This window comes from Sus scrofa, chromosome 14 (genome assembly GCF_054392235.1).
Source record: "Sus scrofa isolate SSC_HxYL_T2T_F1_AM1 chromosome 14, Sscrofa_HxYL_maternal_Yorkshire_Landrace_v2.0, whole genome shotgun sequence".
Lineage (NCBI taxonomy): Eukaryota > Metazoa > Chordata > Mammalia > Artiodactyla > Suidae > Sus > Sus scrofa.
The window spans coordinates 47,223,889-47,247,883 of NC_139396.1; the positions used below are offsets into that span (position 1 = coordinate 47,223,889).

Sequence of the window (23,995 nt, forward strand, 5' to 3'; positions counted from 1 at the left end):
TGAAGGCAGACAGAATTGCTAACAGCTGCCTTTCCTTTGAAGTAAATGAGATTTGACAGCACTTCATCTGCAATGAAACGCTGTGTGTGCTGGTTATAAAAATCATTCCCCGAATTCGACTTTACCTTTTCTCAAGAAGTTGCAGCAGTGGTGGTGGTGGGAGGGGGTATTTACATACAAAGGAGCGATTCAGCAAAAGCTTGAGGATGAGTGCTGCAGGGATGTACATTTTTAAAGTTAATATAGAGAGCAAAATGCATCTCTCCAGCGACTACAGTCGAAAGCTGATTTTTAAACCACAATGGAGATTAAAGCCAATCATTAAACAGCCATAGACCGATGAAGCTGTTGACACTTGTCTAGAGGAATATCTAAAGAGGAATACCACGCTGTGCTTTGAAAACTGGAATTACAGGCGTAGCTATATAGCTTCTATCCCAGCCCATATTATTTTGGTTTTGGTTTTGGCTTTCTTTGTTGTTTTTTTTTTTTTTCTTTAAATTTTTTGTTTGTTTCTGGGCCACACCTGTGGCATGCAGAAATTCCCAGGCCAGGGATTGAACCTGTACCACAGCAGTGACCATACCAGATCCTTAACCAATAGGCTGCCAGGGAACTCATGTTTGCTTTTTTAAGTGATGCCACAGTAATGGAAAATATCATGCATATGACATCATTCATGCTTAAATTTAGGGAGAATTTTTTTGTCTTTTTAGAGCTGCACCCATGGTGTATGAATGTTCCCAGGCTAGGGGTCAAATGGGAGCTGCAGCTGCTGGCCTATATCACAGCCACAGCAACACCAGATCTGAGCCATGTCTGTGACCCTACACCACAGCTCACGGCAATGCTGGATCCTTAACCCAGTGAGTGGGGCCAGGGATTGAATCCGAGTCCTCATGGATGCTATTCAGGTTCATTACCACAGAGCCACAACAGGAAATCCAGGGAGGATTATTTTTTTTCCTGCTTCATTGACCACAATCTCCAAAATACTGAGGTTCACAAATTGTACCTTTGGCCAGTAAATTGAACTAGTGTCCAAAGGAATAAATGGATATTGCAAACACTTAGGCTTAAAATAATAGCATTGCTCTAACTAGACCCTGAAGTAAGACCCTAGTGTTGTGAGAAAGGGGATGTGAAATGTGCTTCAAAGACTTGGAAGATCAACAGCCAAAGGCTTCCTTCTCTTCTTCATTTTTTTTTTTTTTTTTGCCATACCCGCGGCACATGGAAGTCCCCAGGTATCGAACCCGAGCCGCAGCAGTGATAATGCCAGATTCTTAACTAGCTGAGCCACCAGGGAACTCCCAGCCCTTCCTTATCCCCTAAATTCTGGGATCCTAGACATGATGAAAAGAGGGAGGAGACACTGAGACAAAAGGAGGCTTCCTACAAAACATACCTTCATCCTATGTCCCGAACTTTCATAGCCTCAGCCACCTCTCCACGGAAGCTACTTGGTGGGTCAGTGAGGCAACACAATTCTAGCTTTATTCCATTTTGTAGCAGGCAGGGAGAAATGGCAATGAGAAAGAAAAGAGCATTTTGAAGTCACAAATAGAACTTCAAAACTACTTTGGGGAGTTCCCGCAGTGGTGCAATGGGATTAGCGGTATCTCTGGAGCACTGGGACACAGGTTCAATCCCCCACCCAGCACAGGAACAGTGGGTTAAGGCTCCAGTGTTGCCATGGCAGCAGCGTAGGTCACAGCTGTGGCTTGGATCTGATCCCCAGCCCGGGAACTTCATATACTGCAGGGTGGCCCAAAAAAGAAAAAAAAAAGCGTAACTGTTGAACTGAAGAAAGCTCTCTGAGCCTGGAGGAGGTCCCCTCCATAAATAAAAAAGGGGGTGACAGGCAAGTTCCTATTTCCACTTTTCAGGACAAGAGTTCCATCACTACCTCCAGGATTGCGGCTGACATGCCTTCGGACACGGAGCTGTTGACCACCGCAAAGCAGTTCTTCACAACAGCGTGGAGATCTTCCTGGGCCATCTCCCCAATCAATCGGACTCCAGGAGTCCTGAAACGACACAGAGCAGCGTGTCCATGGCTGGGGATCTTATGGAGAGCAGGGGCTGGGGGAAGGAAAGACAAATTTGGAGAAACATTCTGGATCAAATAGGAAGGAGTTCCCATTGTGGCTCAGTAGGTTAAGGACCCAATGTAGTGTCCATTCGAGTTTGATCCCTGGCTTCACTCAGTGGGTTAAGGATCTGGCATTGCTGCAAGCTGCAGCATAGGTCACAGATGCGGCTTAGATCCTGTGTTGCTGTGGCTGTGGCGTACACTGGCAGCTGCAGCTCTGATTTGACCCCTGCCCCAGGAACTTCCATATGCTGAAGATGCAGCTGTGAAAGAAAAAGAAGAAGCATTATTGAGAGTTCCCTGGTGGCTCAGCAGGTTAAGGATCTGGCATTTGTCACTGCTTTGGCTCAGAGTTTTGTTTTGGTTTTTTTTGGTCTTTTTGTCTTTTTAGGGCTGCACCTGAGGTATATGGAGGTTCCCAGGCTAGGGGTCAAATCAGAGCTGCAGGTGCTGGCCTGCACCACAGCCACGGCAACACCAGATCCAAGCCATTTCTGTGACCTACACCACAGCTCACAGCAACGCTGGATCCTTTACCCACTGAGCGAGGCCAGGGATCAAACCCACCTCATGGATACTAGTTGGGTTCATCGACCACCAAGCCACAACAGGAACTCACGATAAAGGGTTCAATACAGAAAACCTTACAAGGCTGGGAATCTATTCCATTTCCTCCGTGATAAGAGAGGGAGGAGGCCTATTCACAAGTCTGCTTTCATTCTGAATCCATCTGACAAAGAAGACACACATTTCTCAGACACTGGAAGTCAGAGATATGGCTCTCACCATTTTTCTCCATCTGATTTAGAAACAAATCTTTCTAATAACTCAACCTTCTTTCAAATACTTTTTAAAAGATACTACGAGAGAGAATTATAGACGTAAAATAGAGGCAAAGGCATCACTTTGGAAATGGAAATAGTAATATCGAGAGAATAATTCAACCGATACCCATGTGCCCAACACTTGGTCACAGAGGTTTTGTCTTGTTTTATTTTTTTCACCCAACAATAAAGACATTCTTCCCTGTCCCCCAGCCTCTCTCCCAGTCTCTTGATTTTTCTTTTTCTTTGTCTTTTTTTGGCTTTTTAGGGCTGCACTTGCAGCATATGGAAGCTTCCAGACTAGGGGTTGAATTGGAGCTGCAGCTGCTGGCCTACACCATAGCTCACAGCAACACGGGATCCTTAACTCATGGAGCGAGACCAGGGATTGATCCCACATCCTCATGGATTACTAGTCAGGTTTGTAACCTGCTGAGCCATAACAGGAACTCCCCTTCAGATTTTTTTTTTTTTTTTTTTTTTTTGTCTTTTTGTCGTTGCTATTTCTTGGGCCGCTCCCACGGCATATGGAGGTTCCCAGGCTAGGGGTTGAATGGGAGCTGTAGCCACCGGCCTACGCCAGAGCCACAGCAACGCGGGATCCGAGCCGCGTCTGCAACCTACACCACAGCTCACAGCAACGCCGGACCGTTAACCCACTGAGCAAGGGCAGGGACCGAACCCGCGACCTCATGGTTCCTAGTCGGATTCGTTAACCACTGTGCCACGATGGGAACTCCCAGATTTTTTTTTTTTTTCCTTAAGCCCACACCCACGGCATATGGAGGTTCCCAGGCCAGGGGTCTAATCAGAGCTGTTGCTGCCGGCCTATGCCAGAGCTACAGCAATGCCAGATCCGAGCCGCGTCTGCGACCTACACCACAGCTCACAGCAACACCGGATCCTTAACCCATTGAAGGAGGCCAGGGATGGAACCTACAACCTCATGGTTCCTAGTCGGATTCGTTTCCACTGAGCCACGATGGGAACTCCTATTTATTTTTTTTTAGTGAGCAGTTAAGGCCCTGTGTGTGTAAGCCAGCTTTGGTGAGTCTCTGGCTGGAAGACAAAGGCAACAGATAACAAATACCCTGACAAATTGCTTTCCAAGGGGCTGGCAGCGATTTTCACCCTCACTGGCAGATAGTTTAAGTCTTTTCAGTTTTGGCCAACACGATCAGTGATGATTATAACCTGACATGACAACGGGTTTCCTGGGCATTTCCCTGAACTAGAGAGGCTGCATGAGTGTCAGGGTTGCCACTGTCCAGGGAAAGGCCTCTGTTCCCAGGACTGTGCAAGGGGAAGGCCACAGCGCCGAGGATCTCACAGGGTCATCAGGTGATTAAAGGAGGAACTGAGCTCTGGGAACAGAGCCTGGGACACTCAGTGCTGGGAACTGGGTTCATTTATAGGTCACACTAGACCACCTCTCCTGCAAATTGCTGGTTCACTCCCTGTACTTACCTCTTGACTTTGGCTTTGACTTCCCTTGTGAACACTGGATCGACCTGAAGAGAGACAAAGATGAATTTCAGGAAAAGCCAGAAATGAATGGAAGTCTCAAGAGGATTGCCTAGCAAAAGAAAAAAATCAAAACCCTTCTAAAGGGAGATCGCCTTGGGACTCAGTGGGTTATGAACCCGACTAGGATGCATGAGGATGCCGGTTTGATCCTGGGCCTTGCTTAGTGGTTAAGGATCTGACATTGCTGTGCTGTAGGTCACAGACACGGCTCCAATTGGACCCCTAGCCTGGGAACTTCACTATTCCAAAGGTGCAGCCCTACAAATCAAAACCAACCAGCCCACCAAACAACAACAACAACAAAACTCTTCTAGAAAGAGTAAGAGAGGAGTTCCCGTTGTGGCACAGTGGTTAACGAATCTGACTAGGAACCAAGAGGTTGCAGGTTCAATCCCTGGCCTTGCTCAGTGGGTTAAGGACCTGGCATTGCCGTGAGCTGTGGTGTAGGTCACAGATGTGGCTCAGATCTGGTATTGCTGTGGCTGTGGTGTAGGCTGGCAGCTACAGCTCCAATTAGATCCCTAGCCTTGGGAACCTCCATATGCCTCGGGAGCAGCCCTAGAAAAGGCAAAAAGACAAAAAGAATAAAAATAAAAATAGAAAGAACAAGACTGCAGATTGCACCACAAATACAAAAATACCTATACACCTAATCTCAAATGTATACTTTCCCAATGACACTGCCAGACATCTCAGCAGGAGAAAGACATCTGGACACATGAAGGTAACCACTGTATCCACAGAGGAATAGAACTTGTTTCTGAACCAGAAACCATACTCTAACAACTCTTGGCACAAAATGACCACTTCTTAGGTAAATGTACTCATATCAGTACCAAGGGAAACTTCAGGGATACTTTTCACAGGGTTTGTATAAGCCTACTTAGGAAGCTGCAGCATATATTTTATGACATCTAGTTCATCCAACTGCAAACTCTTCAACACAACAACCAGTGGACTGGTTTTGCCTGCACCATCCCTCCACTGGTTTTATTAACAATGAATACAATTTTAAAATAACTGAGCAAATAGTCTCAAATTTATGCAAGCGTGACACAGAATTCTAAACCCATCTTCAAGACAGAGGCAGGTGAGGGTGTGAACACATTTTACTAATACAGTGTCTGCCGGCTCATCCTGTTACTGAAGATGAGCTTAGAAGTGAAAGCAGATTCAATTTCTCTTCTCATTCGCACTCTACCAGTAGGTATTAGAATGACAAACCAAGTGAGTGTAATGAATATGATGACATCCTTAGAGCTTATTTTGCGAACTGAAATAACTGTTTTCCAGGAACTTCATTTTGGTTTTGTTTGGCAAGGAAATGCTGTGTGTGTGTGTGTGTGTGTGTGTGTGTGTGTGTGTGTGTGTGTGTGTGTTTACAGGCACATGTGCTGAACCCCAAATCCTTCAAATGACTCTTAGCAGTGGCATCTCAAGGAGCTGGTAACACAAAGCTCACTGACATCCCTGAAGTTACTACCACATCACTACGAAGGTTAACACCGTAAATGTGGATACATAAGGAAATTTGTTATTCCCAATTTTTTTATGGTTCACTGTATTTTTTTAAATTTATTTTTGTCTTTTGTCTTTGTTTTGGGGCCATACCCGAGGCACATAGAGGTTCCCAGGCTAGGGGTCTAATCGGAGCTGTAGCTGCTGGCTTATGCCACAGCAACGCCAGACCTGAGCCATATCTGCGACCTACACCACGGCTCACGGTAAGGCTGGATCCTTAACCTGCTGAGTGAGGCCAGGGATAGAACCTGCAACCTCATGGTTCCTAGTCAGATTCGTTTCCACTGTGCCACGACGGGAACTCTAGTTTACCGTACTTTAATAGCAAACTTGCAGGAACAGCACAAAAGACAAGACCCAATCAAGCACATATACTTGCATGTAGGCCACCTCAGAAAAGTGCTATGAATGTATGGAATCTGCTGTACAATAAAGATGCTGCAAACACTATTTAGTTGCCATCAATAAGAAATTTACTTGCTATTGCTTGATATGATATTGCTTATACCTGGAATCTAAAAAAAAAAAAAAAATGATACAATGAACTTACTTACAAAACAGAAACAGACTCACAGACCCAGAAAATAAACTTATGGTTACCAAAGAGGAAAAGGGGGTGGGAGATAAATTAGGAATCTGGGATTAACAGATACACCCTACTATGTATAAGAGAGACAAACAACAAGGTCCTACTGTATAGCGCAGGAAATGCTACTCAATATCTTGTAATCATCTATCGTGAAAAAGAATCTAAAAAATAATATATGTGTGTGTATAACTGAATCACTTTCTTATACACCTGAAACTAACACAATGTTGTAAATCAGCTATATCTCAATAAGATTTCGTTTTTTATGGCTGCAAACAAGGCATCTGGAGGCCAGGGACTGAATCTGAGCCACAGCTGTGACCTACCCTGCAGGTGCAGCAATGCCAAATCCTTTAACCCACTGAGCTGGGCCAGAATCCAGCCACTACAGTTGGATTCTTAACCCACTGCGCCGCAATGGGAACTCCAATAAAAAATTTTTTTTAAAAAAAAAGAAATGTATTTGTTTCAAGAAAATCCAAGCACGCCCTTGTGGCACAGTGGGTTAAGATCTGGCACTGTCACTGCTGTGGCTCTAGTTACTGCTGTGGCATGGGTTTTGATCCCTGGCCCGGGAACTTCAGCATGCTGCAGGTGTGGCCAAAAAAAAAAGAAAAGAAAAAAGAAAATCCAGAATATTTTAACAGGTTTCTCTATAACTTTCATAAAATTCAACTTCTGAAACTTGTTTGTCAAAACATTCTGACCTGTCCTAATGTCTCTGCTTTTATATTAAAAATTCATACACAAATGAAAACAGAAAAAACAGTCAGTCTCTGATTTCTGCCCCTTATTTTTCCACACACTTAGGTACTTTTTGACTCCATGGGGTAGGGTTGGGGGATCTAATGTTCGGAGCTATCAAACAAGAAGAGAATTTTTTCTTTGTTTAAAGAATGAAAATTTCCCTTGGAAGTTTCCATTGTGGCTCAGTGGTAGTACCTGACTAGTGTCCATGAGGACATGGGTTCGATCCCTGGCCTTGCTCAGAGGGTTAAGGATCTGGCGTTGCTGTGAGCTGTGGTGTAGGTTGCAGACGTGGCTCAGATCTGGTGTTGCTGTGGCTGTGGCGTAGGCCAGTAGATGCAGCTTTGATTCGACCCCTAGCCTGGGAACTTCCATATGTCATGGGTGCAGCCCTAAGGACCCCCCCAAAAAAGAAATGTTTCCCATCTTTGTTGTCTTAAGCATGTGTACTCAGGGTGAAGGCTGGATGTCCTCTAGCAAATCTGTTACAAATCTGGTGTAGATCATACACAGGCTGCTGTCTTCCAAAAGGACAACCAAACGGGCTTCATTTGTGTTTTGCCGAACACGGATAGCTGTGCTCTGGAGGTGCAGATCTGTCTGGAAGTTCTGAGCAATTTCTTCCCCAGACCCTGGAAGGATCATCTGCCAATCAGAAACTCAGTGGACTTGTGACAGCGTGTGTGCCAGAGTCAGTCCCCCCACCCCCGTCCATAACCCAGAACCCAGAGCCCAGAGCCCAGAGCCCAGAGCCCAGAGCCCAGAGCCCCTACAGGCCTGTAACAATGCATTTCTTCACCCCTCCAGTAGAGGGCGCACTCTTCCTTTTAAAAAATTTATTTTATTCAAGTATAGTTGATTGACAATGTTGTGTCCCTTTCTGGTACAGGGCAAAGGGATTAAGTTATGCATACATAAATGTACATTATTGTTCACATTCTTTTCTTTTTTTTTTTGAAGTTTTCAGAATATTTATGTTTGGTATTTCCAAAAAATGCCCCTGAATACAAAACTAATGAACTGATTAAAGTGTCAGCCATCCAGGTTTACCCGCAGATTCTCAGCCCCTACTGAACAAAGCCAACAATTTATATCCAAAATGGGGCCCATTATTTTCTTTCCCTGGTTAAAGACAGTGAGAAATCAGCAGTTCCCCTAGGTTGAATTTCATATTAAGAACCTCTATTTCAAAGGCTCCTTTAGAAGCGGGTCTGAATAAAATGCACAAATCTGGGGGGTAATGTGACTAAGTATCTTTTTTTTAAAAAAGTACAGTTGATTTACATCATATTCTTTTCCATTACGGTTGAACACTGGAACTGACTCCAGTTCCCAGTGCGCTACGGTAGGACCTTATTTATCCATCCTAGATATACACTAGTTTGCATTTTCTGGCTTTAAGTTGACTGCTTGAAGTGCATGTGCAATATTTGTGTGACAACTGGATACAACGGATAAAGTGTAGAGCCTATAAAATGTTTCCCCATCAACCCACCTCTGTACTTGTTTGTTATGTCTGATGAATTTCCCCCAACGTGAACAATTGGGCCAATATGGAAACAAAAAGTAAGTCTAGCACAGAGGGACATGAATGGACCCAGAGCAGGCACCCCTCTGGCAAGGTAGGAAAAATATATTTATTATCAATGCTTCCTATGGTCAGATTTGCAGTTAAAAGGAGAAAAGGAGGGAAGATATTTTTCCCATATTGAAGAATGGGAAGTCATTCTGGCTTACACATGATTTAATGCGGATTTTAGGCTAATCAAAGCAGCCTGTTGGTGGACTATTAAACATATATTGTACATCTCCTTTCACCATTAAAGAAAAAAAAATTCAAGAGTTCCCATCGTGGCGCAGTGGTTAACGAATCCGACTAGGAACCATGAGCTTGCGGATTCGATCCCTGGCCTTGCTCAGTGGGTTAAGGATCCCGCGTTGCTGTGGCTCTGGTGTAGGCCGGTGGCTACAGCTCCGATTAGACTCTAGCCCGGGAACCTCCATATGCCATGAGAGCGGCCCAAGAAATGGCAAAAAAAACAAAGAAAAAAAAATTCAGAGAATAACACAAAGATACATCTCTGGTTGTTTTGTTTTGTTTTAGGGCTGCAGGTGCAGCATATGGAAGTTCCCAGGCTAAGGGTCCAACTGGAGCTGCAGCTGCCAGCCTATGCCACAACCATAGCAATGCCAGATCCAAGCCACATCTGCAGCCTATGCCTCAGCTTGTGGCAATGCCTGACCCCTAACCCACTGAGCGGGGCAAGGGATCAAACACACATTCTCATGGTTACTAGTCAGGTTTGCTACTGCTGAGCCACAAGGGCAACTCTCACAAAGGTGTGTTTAGAAGATTATTCTCATTGCAATACATCTACTAATTTTCTAATGTTTGCCCAGGTATTATATGACAAAGTGATCAAAGAGAGAGATAATGTTTTTCATAATACAAAATATTGCCACTAAGCTTGGAACTCGAGATTATTTCCAACTTCATGTCCATTCCCCAAATTAGGCAGAACCATGCCCCATTTCAGCAGGAAGTAACCAGAGCCATCGCCGTTCCATTCCCTCAAAGAGGTGGGGAAAATTGGAACAGAGATGGAACTAAACCCAAGTTCCTCTGCCAAGTTTATGATCAACCTCTTTATCCAAGACTTTATTCCCTTTCTTGTTCTGTACCTGTCCCTCAAGACTGAGGAGCATCAAAGGAAAGGGGAGGTTGAAACAGAGCAGGACCCTATGATCCTCCCCCCACATCCTCCATCTGCCTTTTGTCTGTAGAAAAACTTTACTCAAAAGAATAAGTTTAATCAGAAAAGTGAGAAAGTGCAGAAGCAAAGTAAAACAGTCAAATGAGACCAAATAATAATAGTTTAAGCCACTAAGCAAAAGTCAAGGACCTTTGGTTCCTCCTCAAGGGCTGTAGATCATATTCCGAGCCACACCCTGTGAGCTGTCTTACAGATACAGAAACCCCCTCCCCGCCAGGTGGAAGAACTTAACTACATGTTGACCAGACTGCAGCCAGGACATAAACTGCCACAATTCCAGGGAACTGGAACAAACTCATCCTGAAACTGGAGATCAACTGTACTTAAAACAGTCAAGGTGATGTTGATCAGATCACCACATGACCAGCTTCAAGATCAGAGTCAGAGCTGACTGTGCTGTTTCTGCATGGAGCCTCCTCCCTCCACCTTTGCACCCCTGAAAGCCCCCTTTAAAAGCTCCTGCCCACTGACTGACAATGGGGAGTTGGCCTTTAGAAGTCCTTTCCCCAACCCCCAAGCCCCACCCCGGATGCTGCACTCCAAAATAAACTTTCCTTTCCACCAGCCCCGCTCTCCAGTATCAGCTTTCAAGTGGCAAGCAGCTAGACCCCACTTTGGTGACACCATCACAAAAGGTAAACAGTCTAATGCAAGCCCTCTTTTGGCACGACATATTCAGTTTGACATATGCTGTTTTGTTTTTATGGCTGCACCCATGGCATATGGAACTTCCCAGGCCAGGGATCAAATCTGAGCCACCACTGAGACCTATACTGCAGCTGTAGCAATACCAGATCCTTTAACCCACTGCACCCCATCTGGGCTCGAACCTGCACCTCTGAAGTGATGCGAGCCATGGTAGTTGGATTTTTAATCCACTGTGCCACAGCGGGAACTCCTGACATACATGTTTTACTTAATGATACGTTTTAGTTAGAAATTCCTCCTGTTTTTAATGGTACTAACACATTTCTGCTCTCATGATTACCTATCTAGAGGAAAAGAATTCATCAAGGGGGAAAAAAACAAATTGTACAAGACAGCTGAAACAGCTAACCCTTTAACTAAAATTTCACTGAAGGAATAACAGCAACTCTCAAGCTGAAAGTACAAACCGCATTAAGCTTTCCAGGGTTTACCTTCCGCATCAGTTCATTTTCGAATCTCTTAGTGAAGCCAAGGGGAACAAAACACAAGATAAAGAAAATAAAAAGAAGGGTAGCTATTTTTATTTAGTGAGAGCCCATGTTATGAAATTTTAAAAAGCAAAAGCACCGCAAGCAGCAAAGAAGAAATTCTCGTTTCCCCTGTCTGAGCTTATTTATTTTCTAGCAAAATATATTGTCTCCACTCCCAGGCTTAAGGAAAATCATCTTTGATATAAGAAATTATCGTGGAAAGTCATTAAGCCTGTCATGCTCACACTGAATGTTCCTACCACGCTGCTTATCAAAGAGTACCAGCAAATGCCCCCACTCCACACACCGCTGTAAGCAGAAACTACACGCTTTGCCAAGAATGGCCGGACTGAGAAATCAAAGAAGCTTTAATAGAAAACCAATGCCTAACTCAAACCATCCTGCAGCTAAAACAGAATCCTACCATGTCAACATCAGCACAGAAAGTTCTTTCATGTAAAGCCCATAGGATGCCTCCTACAAACCCGGTACTGTGCAACAGTGCACTCATTTTGGCCTCACGAGCAGCAGTTCCTTAGTCCGTCTACTTTACAGATGGGGAAACTGAGGCCCATAGAGGTGAAGTGCACCCAGCTGGCTCTCAACCACTCTACTCCTGGGCCATGCAGGACTATCCTCTGCCTCATACCGATGATGTGATCTTGGTCCAAAGGTGTTAACTAACTTGCCAGCAGTGAGCAGTAATGGAGGAGCAGGTTGATTTCCTGGGAGCACAGAGATCTCACTTTTGAAATGCCCTTGCTAAGAATGACCACAAAAGGAAACACAGGTGTGGTGTCTGAAAAATAAAGCATACACAGTATCACCACTTTTTTCAAGCAACCTGAGAACATGCACCCTACTATTTTGTAAATGGTTGGTAGAGAGGTAAAGGCCAATTGCAAAGCAGAGCAATCATATTCAAAAGATGAGGGCAGCAGGGGGAGGGATAAATTAGTAGGTTGGGGTTAACACATACACACTGCTATATATAAAAGGACAGGATCTGATCCCTAGCCCGGGAACTCCATATGCCACGGGGCACCCAAAATGAAAAAAAAAAAAAAAAAAAGGAGTTCCCACTGTGCCTCAGTGGTAATGAACCTGACTAGTATCCATGAGGATGCGGGTTTCATCCCTGGGCTCGCTCAGTGGGTTAAGGATCTGGCATTGCCGTGAGCTGTGGTGTAAACTGCAGAAGTGGCTCAGATCTGGCATTGCTGTGGCTGTGGTGTAGACCAGCAGCTATAACTCTGATTTGACCCCTAGCCTGGGAACCTCCATATGCCGTGGGTGAGGCCTGAAAAAAAAAGAAAGAAAAACAAAAAAAAAAAAAAGAGAGAGAGAGAGAGAAACAACACGGCCCTACAGTACAGCACAGGGAACTCCACTCAATATTCCATAATAACCTATATGGGAAAAGAATTTGAAAAGGAATGGATATGCGTATACATATAACCAAATCACCTTGGTGTACACCTGAAACTAACACAACACTGTAAATCAACTATACTCCAATATAAAATAAAAATTAAATTAAAAAAAGAAGAGTGTGCGAAGTGCCTTCTGAGCTGAGCCACGGGACCCACTAGGAACAGACGTGAATGCTGTATACACCCCAGCCCCAAGGGCTCCCCTGTCCTGACAGACACACCTCCAGCCTGGCATTATTTGTCCCCATCTATCTTCCTAACCCAACTGCAGGCTCCCTGCGAGCAGGGGCCATCTATTCTACTCACTGCTATGTATCCACGTATCCACCACATGTGGCCCTGATAAGCATTTCTTGAAGGAAGGAATAAGGGGATAGAGAGAGAGATAAAGATAGATGATGGATTATATAGATAATGGGAGAGCAAAATTTGCCACCCCAAAATGTCTCTCTGGCATGCAGATTATTATTTTTTATTATTTCCAGCTATAAACAATCAAAGCCCAAAAGACTCAGGAAGAACCTCTGACCTCCCCTAACTGCCTAAAAGAATGTAGATCAAGGAGCTGGTCCAGGAAGGGAGCTATGACTGTGGACAGAGGGAACCCAGCAAGGTCTGTTTATTACTTTCATCTCTGGAGCTTCCTGGTGGTTCAGTGGGTTAAGGAGCCAGCATTGTCACTGCTGTGGCTTAGGTGGCTGCTACAGCATGGGTTTGATCCCTGGCCTGGGAATTTCAGCCAAAAAAAAAAGCAAAAAAAAAAAAAATTCCTCTCCAGGTCCCATAGTCTCTGTCTGGAGGAGCAAACATTTGCTTACTAACCATTTACTTTCTGTTTCCATGTGAAATTTGTTCCTCCCCTTTGAGGTCCCAAACCCCTACCCCCAACATCCTCTTTTGTCTTTAGCTGAAGATGGTATTTAAGTTGAGGATCTCATCCATTTTGGAGAGTTGTTCAGTTTTCCTGGGTCTCTTGCTATGTATATCTGTGATTAAACTGATGTTTGAGGGAGTAACCATCATGGCTCAGTAGTTACAAACCCAACTAGGATCCATAAGAATGCAGGTTTGTATCCTGACCTTGCTCAGTGAGTCAAGGATCTGGCGTTGCTGTGAGCTGTGGTGTAGGTTGCAGATGCGGCTCAGATCCCACATTGCTGTGGCTGTGGTATAGGCCTGCAGCTCTGACTCAACCCCTAGACTGGGAACCTACCTATGCCACGAGGGAAAAAAACTGATGTTTGATTTTTCTCCTGTTCATCTGTCTCGTGTCAATTTAATTCTCAGACCAGACAGAAGAACCCAGAAAGGATGAGGAAAATTTCTTCCTTCTTGACAATATACATACATACATACATACATACATATACATACATAGGTATTCATACATGTACATATGTATGTACATATATACATATTGTTCATGCAAATGAACAGGAAGTAAATGAAGATATCCAAGCGTCCTCTTGAAGTTTTGCTCATAAACGTCAATATATCCATAAAGGATAACGCCATAAGGGATAATTACTGCACTAAATTACAGCCGAGCATCATTTTCACTGCTAAGAGCATTCTTTCCATTTCCCTAAAGGAAATGCAATGAATAAATGCCAGATACCAAACATAATGGCCAATTTATTTCCATTAAGTGACCTATAAAAGTCTTCAGTTCTTGTTTGATCATTCATAAAAAAACAAATAGGGAATCTGAATATGCCGTGATCATCGATTTTTTTGCTTTGACTGTTCAGCTTCCATTTCACCTGTTCTGCTTCCTCTGGGGGAGGGGTCTTCCTCCCCTCCCCTCACTGGATGGGGTCTGGTGTAAGTGGAATCAGGTGTCTGGTCCACTCCTTACAATACGGCAGACGTAACCCATGCTGGACCGTGGACCCTGACGGTGATGGTCCGGAGACCATGAAGATGCAGTCCTGACCTGGTCTGCAGCCTCTCCCACAGTTCTCTTAGTAGCTCCTATAATCTCCTAATAAATGTCCTTGGGCTTGTGGCCGAAATTCAGCCTCTATCTGCTGGTGCCCAACTGAAACTCAGAGACAGAGTTTTGGGTAAAGAGAAAAAAAAAAAAAATAGCTTTACTGCTTTGCCAGGCAAAGGGGGTCACAGCAGGCTAATGGCTTAAGGACTGTGTCCCCCATTGGAAAGAATTGTGAAGAGTTTTATAGTAAAAAGGAGAAAAACAGGTTTTCAGATAGGAATCAGCATCAAGACAAATGTGCATTCTTCTTCCTTTGGGGGAATCTCAGTCATCAGAGCTGGAGTCAGGAGATCTCAGCATGATCATGACGGTGGTCTTCTGGGTTATTGCCTAGAGTAACAGTACTTGCGAAAGGGCATGTGGATCAGAGATGAGAACCAACTAGGAAAGTTCCTGTAAACCTTCATGTGCTAATCATCTTTCACCCACAGGCAGTTGTGCTCAGGGTGCCTCGTCTTTAGCTTATGGGTGATTGTGTTTAGGGTGCAATTAAGCCAGGGAGAAGCACAAGGAAGGGCTTGAAGCTGTCCAGTTTTAAAGTATTCATCTCTAAAAGAAACATAAGGAATATCACTTTTCTCTTAGGTGTTTAAGATGCCTACAACATTATGTGTCTCCTTGAGAAGGATCCAGGATCCTGCCCCAGGGCTGCTCTATTGTTGCTTGACTGCTCCTCCCTGGTCTCTGCCTCCCCTCCCTTCTCTGATCAGCAACTGTCTGAACCTGCCCCTTGGAGCTCAGGCAAGGTCATAGTGGCTGAATGAGGCCCATTTCCTAAGAACAAGAAATGGGGACACAGAAAGGCTTTTGTTCCCAGGAACCCCTTGGGGTCCTGTTCAGTTACAGGCTGAAGTTGGTCTGAGGCTGCTGGCAGGGGCCACTGGCTGAGCTGTGTAGCTTCTTTGCTGGGCTCTCCTGTGGGACCAGGCTCTATGGAGAGAAATGCACAAGACTCTGTCTACACTGTGATTATTCCCTAATAACAGACTCAGCTTGTCCGCTAGACATATTAACTAACCAAGTCAATGCAATTTTGTCCTAAGAGGCCCTGCACGTGACCTGGAAAAGCGACAGCCTTCCCAAAGTGTATAATTTAGATGTACAGAATTTATTCAGTCATTGAGCTTAGCACTTAGCAAAGAAAGAAATGAATGGAAGAAGCGTGTACCCACATCAGATGTCAAAAATAATGGTAGTGCTCGGGGTGTTTAATCTCTTCTAAGAGATAAGGATTGAAAGGTGAGTTTTAATGTGTTCAAACATTTGACCTCTGACACAGTTCTCAAATCCATTTCCAAACGATCAGCCTATTAACCTGTAACACTGTAGCAAATACTCAAGTTCAAGTGTAAAATCAGTTCAGTCTTCTTCTAGTTCTCTGTTCCAAGGTGATAGTAAATTGAATTCTTGACACTGAAAATTGAGAGATGTTTGGAAGTCTTATAATGATGATAGGGAAGAGCTTGTTTACATTGAGTGGTCAGAAGAAGCATATTTGACCCAGGCCAAGATCTGGGCAGGGAATTTCATGGAGGATGGAGCCAATGCACTGGTTTTCAAGAGGGAATACATTTAGTGGTCACACATACACACGTACCATCCAGCATGGCCCAAGTCAGTGATTTCCAAACTTCAGATCATTGTAGTTTCCATTGTGGCTCAGCAGGTTAAGAACCTGACATAGTATCCTTAAGGATGTGGCTTCGATCCATGACGTTGCTCAGTGGGTTAAGGGCCCAGCGTTACTGTGAGCTACACTGTAGATCATAGACACAGCTCAGATCTGGTATTGCTGTGTCTGTGGTGTAGGCCAGCAGTTGCAGCTCCAATTCAACCCCCGGCCTGGGAACTTTCATAGGCTGCGGGTGCAGCCTTAAAAAGGAAAAGAAAAAATGAGTCCAAGTCCAAAGCCTTTGCTTCTGCACTCAGGTCCGTGCAAACCTGAGAAGATATCTGTCTACATTACTGCAGGGAGATTTAGATCTGGAAGATCCGGTCTCACTTGTCGGCTGAGGAGAAGCGAGCAAATCTCTTAAAGCTCTGGGCTGAGTGTGCCCGTGGCCCAGGGCCAGGTGCTTACAACTAGTTTTGCTAAGTGGTGATTTTGCAGCCCAAAGAGGCCTTTCCCCATTTCTTAGAGGGTTTTTAATTATAGATAGCAGAGCAGCGGAGCGCCTCGTGGAAGTTGTGCTTGAGAATTATTAATAATTCATGTCAATGAATGTAAGGACTAGCAACTCTCAGATCATAACCCTTCACAGCTCTTCACTCAAGAGCTCCCTTTCCCGGCTACTCTTTCACTCATTCATTCTCTTGCGGCTTTGTGTTCTTGATTCTACACAAGCAAACTAACTCGGCGGCCATTGGATGCAGCTCTGGAAATGCTCCCGTGGGGGCCTTGGGGGTGGGAGGTTCAGGAGACTTGTCCTGGACCTGTATTTGCCCAGCAAGCATCCTGTCCTTAGGTGTATCACAGGTTTATTAGACTAGCTTGGAGAAAGGGAGGCAGGGCTGGTAGAAATTGTGAAAGCATTAAAGCTTCCCAAGGCATGCCTTTCCACGGTCCCTGAAAAATTGCTTTGCTTCATCCGGCTCAAGCCCCCATCTGTTCCCTGATCCCCATCAGGCAATCATGACAGCCCTTGTTCAAGACTACTGAGAACTGCCTTCCTCTGGAAGTTACAAAAAAGAAAACAGAGATGCATTTTTTAGGGCCGATGAGGCAAAGAGAGAGAGAAAGAGAGTGGTGGGGGGAGAGAGTATGTACACACATAGTTGTGGTTACTGAATTAGTTCTCAGCATTTCTTTTACTTATTTAGGGCCACACCTGTGGCATATGGAAGTTCCCAGGTTAGGGGTTAAATTAGAGCTGCGGCTCCTGGCCTGCACCACAGCCACAGCAACATAAGATCCAAGTCTCATCTGCAACCTATGCCGCAGCTTGCAGCAATGCTGGATCCTCAATCCACTGAGCAAGGCCACAGATCGAACCCATATCCTCATGGACACGATGTCAGGTTCTTAATCTGCTGAGCCACAATAAGAACTCTCTAGACAAACTTTCTTTATGTGACTCTTCTGTATTCCTGTAAGAATTCATTAGTTAGCCTTTGTAGGAATGAATTAATTGTAAGGACTTAGAAAGCCTCATCATCTTTAACCTTAGTCTGGTGTTCATTTCCTTTAAATCAATAGACCTTATTTTTTAAGCGAGTAGACCTTATTTGACTTAAGAAAGAAAGAAAATTGGTTAGAAGAGTAACACAAACTAATTTTGGGAAATACATTAAAAGAATGAAGAGGAAAACAGAGAGGAGATCAATGCAGATCAACTTACTTCAGGACCGACGATTACCATGTAAACGTTGGGCTCTTCCTGATGCCATTCTTCAAGAGGAAGAAGAAAGAAAAAACCTTTACAAGGGTTTTAAGTCACAACTCAAAACGTAATTCAGTTTAATATTAAATACACTACAACATGAATTATTTCATATCATTCATTCATATTCATCAACTTATATTTATTTTTTAATTTATTTGATTGGAGTATAGTTGATTTACAGCATTGTGTTAATTTTTGCTGTATAGCAAAGTGATTCAGTTATCCAGATATTTGCATCTTTTTCATATTCTTTTCCCCTATGGTTTATCACAGGACGTTGAACAGAGTTCCCAAGTTATATTTACGCTAAATAAAAATATTGGACATTTTATGATTTTAAGGAAAAAATTTTTTTCTAGTAGTTTCCTGGTGGCCTAGTGGTTAAAGGATATGGCATTGCCACTGCTGTGGCTTGGGTTGCTGCTATGGCATGGGTTTGATCCCTGGCCCAGGAATTTCTGTATTGCTGCAGGAGCAGCCAAAAAAATTTTTCAACTAGAATGTTACACATTATCCAGATGTCCAATTGATTATGTGATTAGGATGGATATGCCATCATGACTCAATATGGACTTTCAAATATACTGAAGAGTCTATAGATTAACTTAAGAAATGCAACAAAATTCTAAATGCATCATACAAATTGGCATGTATGAAATATTTCCAGATAAAAGTATTTTAGCCTCCTAATTATTGGCTCTTTTTTACAATTTCCTCTGAAGCTGAGGACACAGGAAAGTAAGAAACAACTGGAATTACTACACAGTGTGACTATTTTTCTGGTTGTTTCCAAAGTAACAATCCAGAAACAGTCCTGCTAATGTGCAAAAGAGGAGAAAAACTCAAAGTCCTAAGGAGAGAGATGGGGAGACAGGGACCCCGGTGGAATTCCACATCCAAAGGATCCCAGTAGGAAACATACCCGAGAATGCCTCCACCAAGTAGAGAGGGTCTTTCACTTGTCTGAGTCCACAGATCAGGAGAAACACGTGTAGACTGTCAGCACTTTGGTTAATCTCTGCAACAGAAGAGTTCAGGGTATGTCAATGGAAAGGACTTGGCTTGATAACTCAGTAACAAAGACCCCATGGACACTCGGCTCTGACCTCTCAGTCCACTGCTCCCATGCCTAACCTTTGTCTTCATTTCACTGCGTGAACTAACTGTTCCTTCTGGTGGGTCAATCTGAGCTGAACTTGACCTAATAAACATGAAGATGCTTCTGCTGCAATGCAGAAGGATGGGGCAACAGAATATAGTCCCAGTTATTACTGAAACGTGAGCTATGGGTTCTCAAAAAGATTTCGATGCAATTTCAGCTAGGAAGAATATTTTCTTTATGAAACTGGAAAGGTGGTTTATATAGGAATGCCCTCTTGTGTCCATATATATGTACACACATGTACAGGGGCATGCATTTAATGTAAACATGTCCACAGATACATAAAAGGTTTTGGTTTGCCATATTGAAAGCTGTTATGTTAGACCAGTTGTGGATAACCACCTTCTTCATGGTCCCTCTTGGCAAGAGGTGGAACCAGTTTCCCCAGCCCTAGACTCTAGGCTGACCCACTTTCCTTAATAACAGAGCACACTTGGAGTTCCCACTGTGACACAGTGGGTTAAGAATCTGACTGCAGTGGCTCGGGTTGCTGTGAAGGGGGGTCCAATCCCTGGCCCAGAATTTCCATATGCCACAGGTGCAGACAAAAAAAAAAAAAAAAATCACCAGGGATGGAAGAAGCAGATGTTATGTGTCTCCAGGTGTGAAGCAGTGAGGAGGTAACATCCCTTACTCCATCCTTATGATGTACATGATACATGGAATAGCCACTCAACAATAGAAAAAGATGGGGAAAAGGTAAGAGAAACCACAAAAGCACCAAAAAGAAGAGGAAATCAGAGAATAGATATTACTGAATTGAAAACAGTAAATACAAAACCAAAGCCAACACAAAGATGGTACCCAAAGGCAGCACCCAAAGAAAGCACTATTTTAAGAATCTACGTGGGAGTTGCCATTGTGGTGCAGTGGAAACAAATCCGATTAGTATCCATGAGGATGCAGGTTCGATTCCTGGCCTCACTCAGTTGGTTAAGGATCTGGCCTTGCCCTGAGCTATGGTGTAGGTTGCAGATGAGGCTCAGATCCCACATTGCTGTGGCTGTGGCATGGGCCAGAAGCTGTAGCTCCAATTGGACCCCTAGCCTGGGAATTTCCATATGCTGCATGTGCAGCCCTAAAAGGGAAAAAAAAAAAAAATTATGTGATGTTTCAGTAAAAAGACTGGATCTAACTCATTACTGTGCTCTGTGATCAGGACAGGTGTTGGAAACTGACTTTACTCTTTTACTCTGATTTGACACATGTTAGCTCCTCTGACAAAGCAGTTTCAGAAAACCTCTTGGCCTTCTGGTTTGGTAAAGCTGGAGAAAAGTGCCCTGGATGAACCTCCACCCCAGAACCCTTACGAAAGCCAATCATGGGAGGGAATAATCCATAAATTACAGCATTGATCTTTAGAATGTTCCGACCATAATTTACAGTAAACATTTATATTGCAACCCCGTATGTGAGATGTAAGTGGTGTGGGGGTTGTTTGTTTGGCCTCACCCCTGGCATGCAGAAGTTCCTCCAACAGGGATCTGTGCCACAGCAGCGACCCCAGCCACAACAGTGACCACACCCGATTCTTAACCACTAGACTACCAGGGAGCTCCAAAACAAAAGTATTTATACACATAGACCCACAGACACACACATACACAGTACAGTTCTAAAGAATATTAGATCTGCTACACAAAAAGCATAAGTTCCCAGGTTAGAGGCTGAATCAGAACTGCAGCTGCCAGCCTACACCACAGCCATAGCAACACTGGATCAGAGCCAAATCTGTGACCTACATCGAAGCTTGCAGCAACGCTGATCCTTAAACCCGCGTCCTCATAGATACTAGCTGGGTTTTTAACCCGCTGCACCACCAGGGAACTCCACACTCAGATTTTTAAAAAGAACTGCCAGAGACCAGCCTGTAGAGGTTTGGAGGTGAGGCAGGTCCCTACCTAATTTGTTTAGTGGATTTCATTTCCTCATTTGAAGCCCAAACTTATCTTTCTTCTCTTTACTTTTCCTCTAATATCCGGGATTCATACGAGCCAAGGTTGAACTCATCCTTTACAAACACATTTGTTTGCATGTCTTCCCGACATCACCGTTGCCTGGAGGATGGTATTTTTAATCTTCCAAACAAAATGTGTCATTTCTGTGGTCTGGCACCATAGCGGTCCCAACAGACTAAGCATCACATGCCCTAATCTTCTAAGTGACTCATCAGCTGGTGCAAGAATAGAAACCCAATCCTCCTTTAAGCCACTTTCTTTGCCGTTTTCTATTCCAGGAGCTCTGTTTATTTATTTATTTTTTCACGTGTTATTATAAGGAGGAAAGAATTCAAGGACTTCTGATGAGTGATTAGACTTAGTGAATTTTAGCTGAGAAATCTGATGGGGGGGTTGCTGTGAAAGAATCGAAGGCCCTAATAAGATTAATTTTCCTTACGAAAAACAAGTGAGTTTTCCTAGGAATAGCCTGAGGAAGAAAAATACGACCATCTGAGTTTTGCATAGTAGAGTTTCCATATAAAAATACAGACAGAATTTTAAAAAAGAGAGAGGGGAGTTCCCATTGTGGCACAGCAGAAACAAATCTGACTAGCATCCATGAGAATGTGGGTTTGATCCCTGGCCTTGACAGTTGGGTTCAGGATCCATCAGTGCCGTAGGTCACAGACACAGCTCAGATCCTGAGTTGCTATGGCTGTGGTGTAGGGCAGCAGCTCCAATTCCAATTCAGCCCCTAGCCTGGGAACTTCCATATGTAGCAAGTGTGGCCCTAAAAATCAAAAGAGAGAGAGAGAATTAAATAAACAATGAAAATAGAAATAAAGCAGAAATAAAAAAAATGGAGTTTCTGTTATGGCTCAGCAGATTAAGGACCTGATATTGTCTCTGTGAGGATGAAGTTTCAATCCCTGGCCTCAATCAGTGGGTTAAGGATTGGGCATTGCTGCAAGCTGTGGCTTAGGTCACAGATGGGGCTCAGATCTGGTGTTGCCATGACTGTGGCACAGGCCCCAGCTACAGCACTGATTCAACCCCTGGCCTGGGAACTTCCATATGCCACAGGCGCAGCTGAAAAAAAAAAAAAAAAAAAAAAAAAGGCACCCCCCCCAAAAAAAAAACCCAAGAAGGTGCTGGGAGTTCCTTGGTGGCTCAGCAGGTTAAGGATCTGGCATTGTCACTGCTGTGGGGCAGGTTCGATCCCTGGCCTGGGAATTTCTGCATGCCACGGGCATGGCCAAAAAAAGACTATAAACCCTGGGAACTAATCAACTACCCTCCCTTGATTTCAAGGTTAACAATTCCTAAGACTCCAGAGGGTGAGTGTTTGATCAGTAATGGTTTGCATCAAATTCACTGTAAGTTCTGTTTTCACCATTTCCAGCTCCAAGTGGAAATGACACACCACAATCACAGGTGTCGAATGCTCCAGAGCCCGGGGTGAGATAGCAGACAGGCCGTCTCTGGAGTCTGTAACACGACCAAGACGAACAGCCATACAAATGAGAACAGACGCCTGATCATAAAACCCAGAGGGCCCATGAATTCTCCATCTAACCCCAGAGCCATCATCTAAGTGAGCCGGCTGCCAGCGTCACAACCCTAGCTCCCCAAAGCCCATATATTCTGCATACGTTTACAGCTTCTAATTGCACACATTAAGATTAAACTGCAGCCAAGAAGATCTCCGGAGGGAGCGCTGCCTATGGAGTATTTTACATCTCCAGGCTGTTCCGTTAATCACGCCACCATAAGACGGATGGAACAAGCAACCACAAGGCTAGAGGACTTGATGACAAATCACTCTCCTTTTGGAAATTATGAATCTTAGTTACACCGCCTTGGCGACCTGTGATAGACGGAAGATGGAATAACCTTACAACAGGCCACTTAAGATGGGCCCACTGGCTCTGAATAACAGCGCACACTTTCTGACATGATAAAGCAGGCGGACGGCGTGGCTTCATTTGTAACGCGGACAGTGGCTCTGCCGTGGCTGCTGAGGTTGATGGAAAACACTTGGGAAATTATTTCTAATCAAACGCTGGGAAATTTCTTCTTTTCAGAGGAACCCAAGGCTGACACAGAGTACGTGGCGGAGGTTCTGCTTGAAGTTTGGGGAGTGAAAAGGGGCCAGGGGTGTTCTCCTGTCTGCCGTGGGCGGGACACTGATTTTGCATTTTCAGGTTTTTTCTCTGAAGTTTCCAAGAAGGACCTGTAACTTCAACTCCCCCTAATGTGCTTGTTGTCTCTAGGGAAAAACATCTCAGGTTAAAACAGATGAATTCTTAGGCCTCGAATTGCATTTGCTGAGACAATGTGAGGTGTTCCAGCATCTTTACTGGAATGACTGGGCTGATCAGCCTCTAAGGCAGCTATAATCCCAAATGGCATACACTTACGGGCTTCATTTGCACACAGCTGAACTTTTTACACTTAAAGATACCACGCAGGAGTTCCCATCATGGCTCAGTGGTTAAAGAACCCAACTAGTATCCATGAGGACTCAGGTTTAATCCCTGGCCTTGCTCAGTGGGTTAAGGATCTGGCATTGCTATGAGCTGTGGTGTAGGCTGAAAACAAGGCTCGGATCCTGCGTTGTTGTGGCTGTGGTGTAGGCCGGTAGCTGTAGTTCCAATTGACCCCTAGCCTGGGAACTTCCATATCCCAAAGGTGTGGCCCTAAAAAAAGAGACAAAAAATTAAAAAAAGACGTCACACAAGAATATATAAGTATATTTTTATATATAAGTATATAACAAGCATTTATATATATATGTAAAATTTTTGAGAAAGATACATCAAAATA

General features: G+C 44.1%; 1 protein-coding gene across 6 annotated transcripts in view; it reads right to left on the reverse strand.

Moving 5' to 3' along the window:
- The window catches only part of GLT1D1 (glycosyltransferase 1 domain containing 1), a 129,574-nt gene that overhangs the window by 47,071 nt on the left and 58,508 nt on the right, over positions 1–23,995 (reverse strand). For all 6 annotated transcript variants that reach the window (XM_084994332.1, XM_084994333.1, XM_021072863.2 and 3 more), the window contains 4 exons: positions 18,990–19,085; positions 18,023–18,072; positions 4,387–4,430; positions 1,910–2,030 (listed from right to left, as the gene is read on the reverse strand). In XM_084994332.1, coding sequence (XP_084850458.1) covers positions 1,910–2,030; positions 4,387–4,430; positions 18,023–18,072; positions 18,990–19,085 — 311 coding nt within the window. The remainder of the gene's footprint in view (positions 1–1,909; positions 2,031–4,386; positions 4,431–18,022; positions 18,073–18,989; positions 19,086–23,995) is intronic.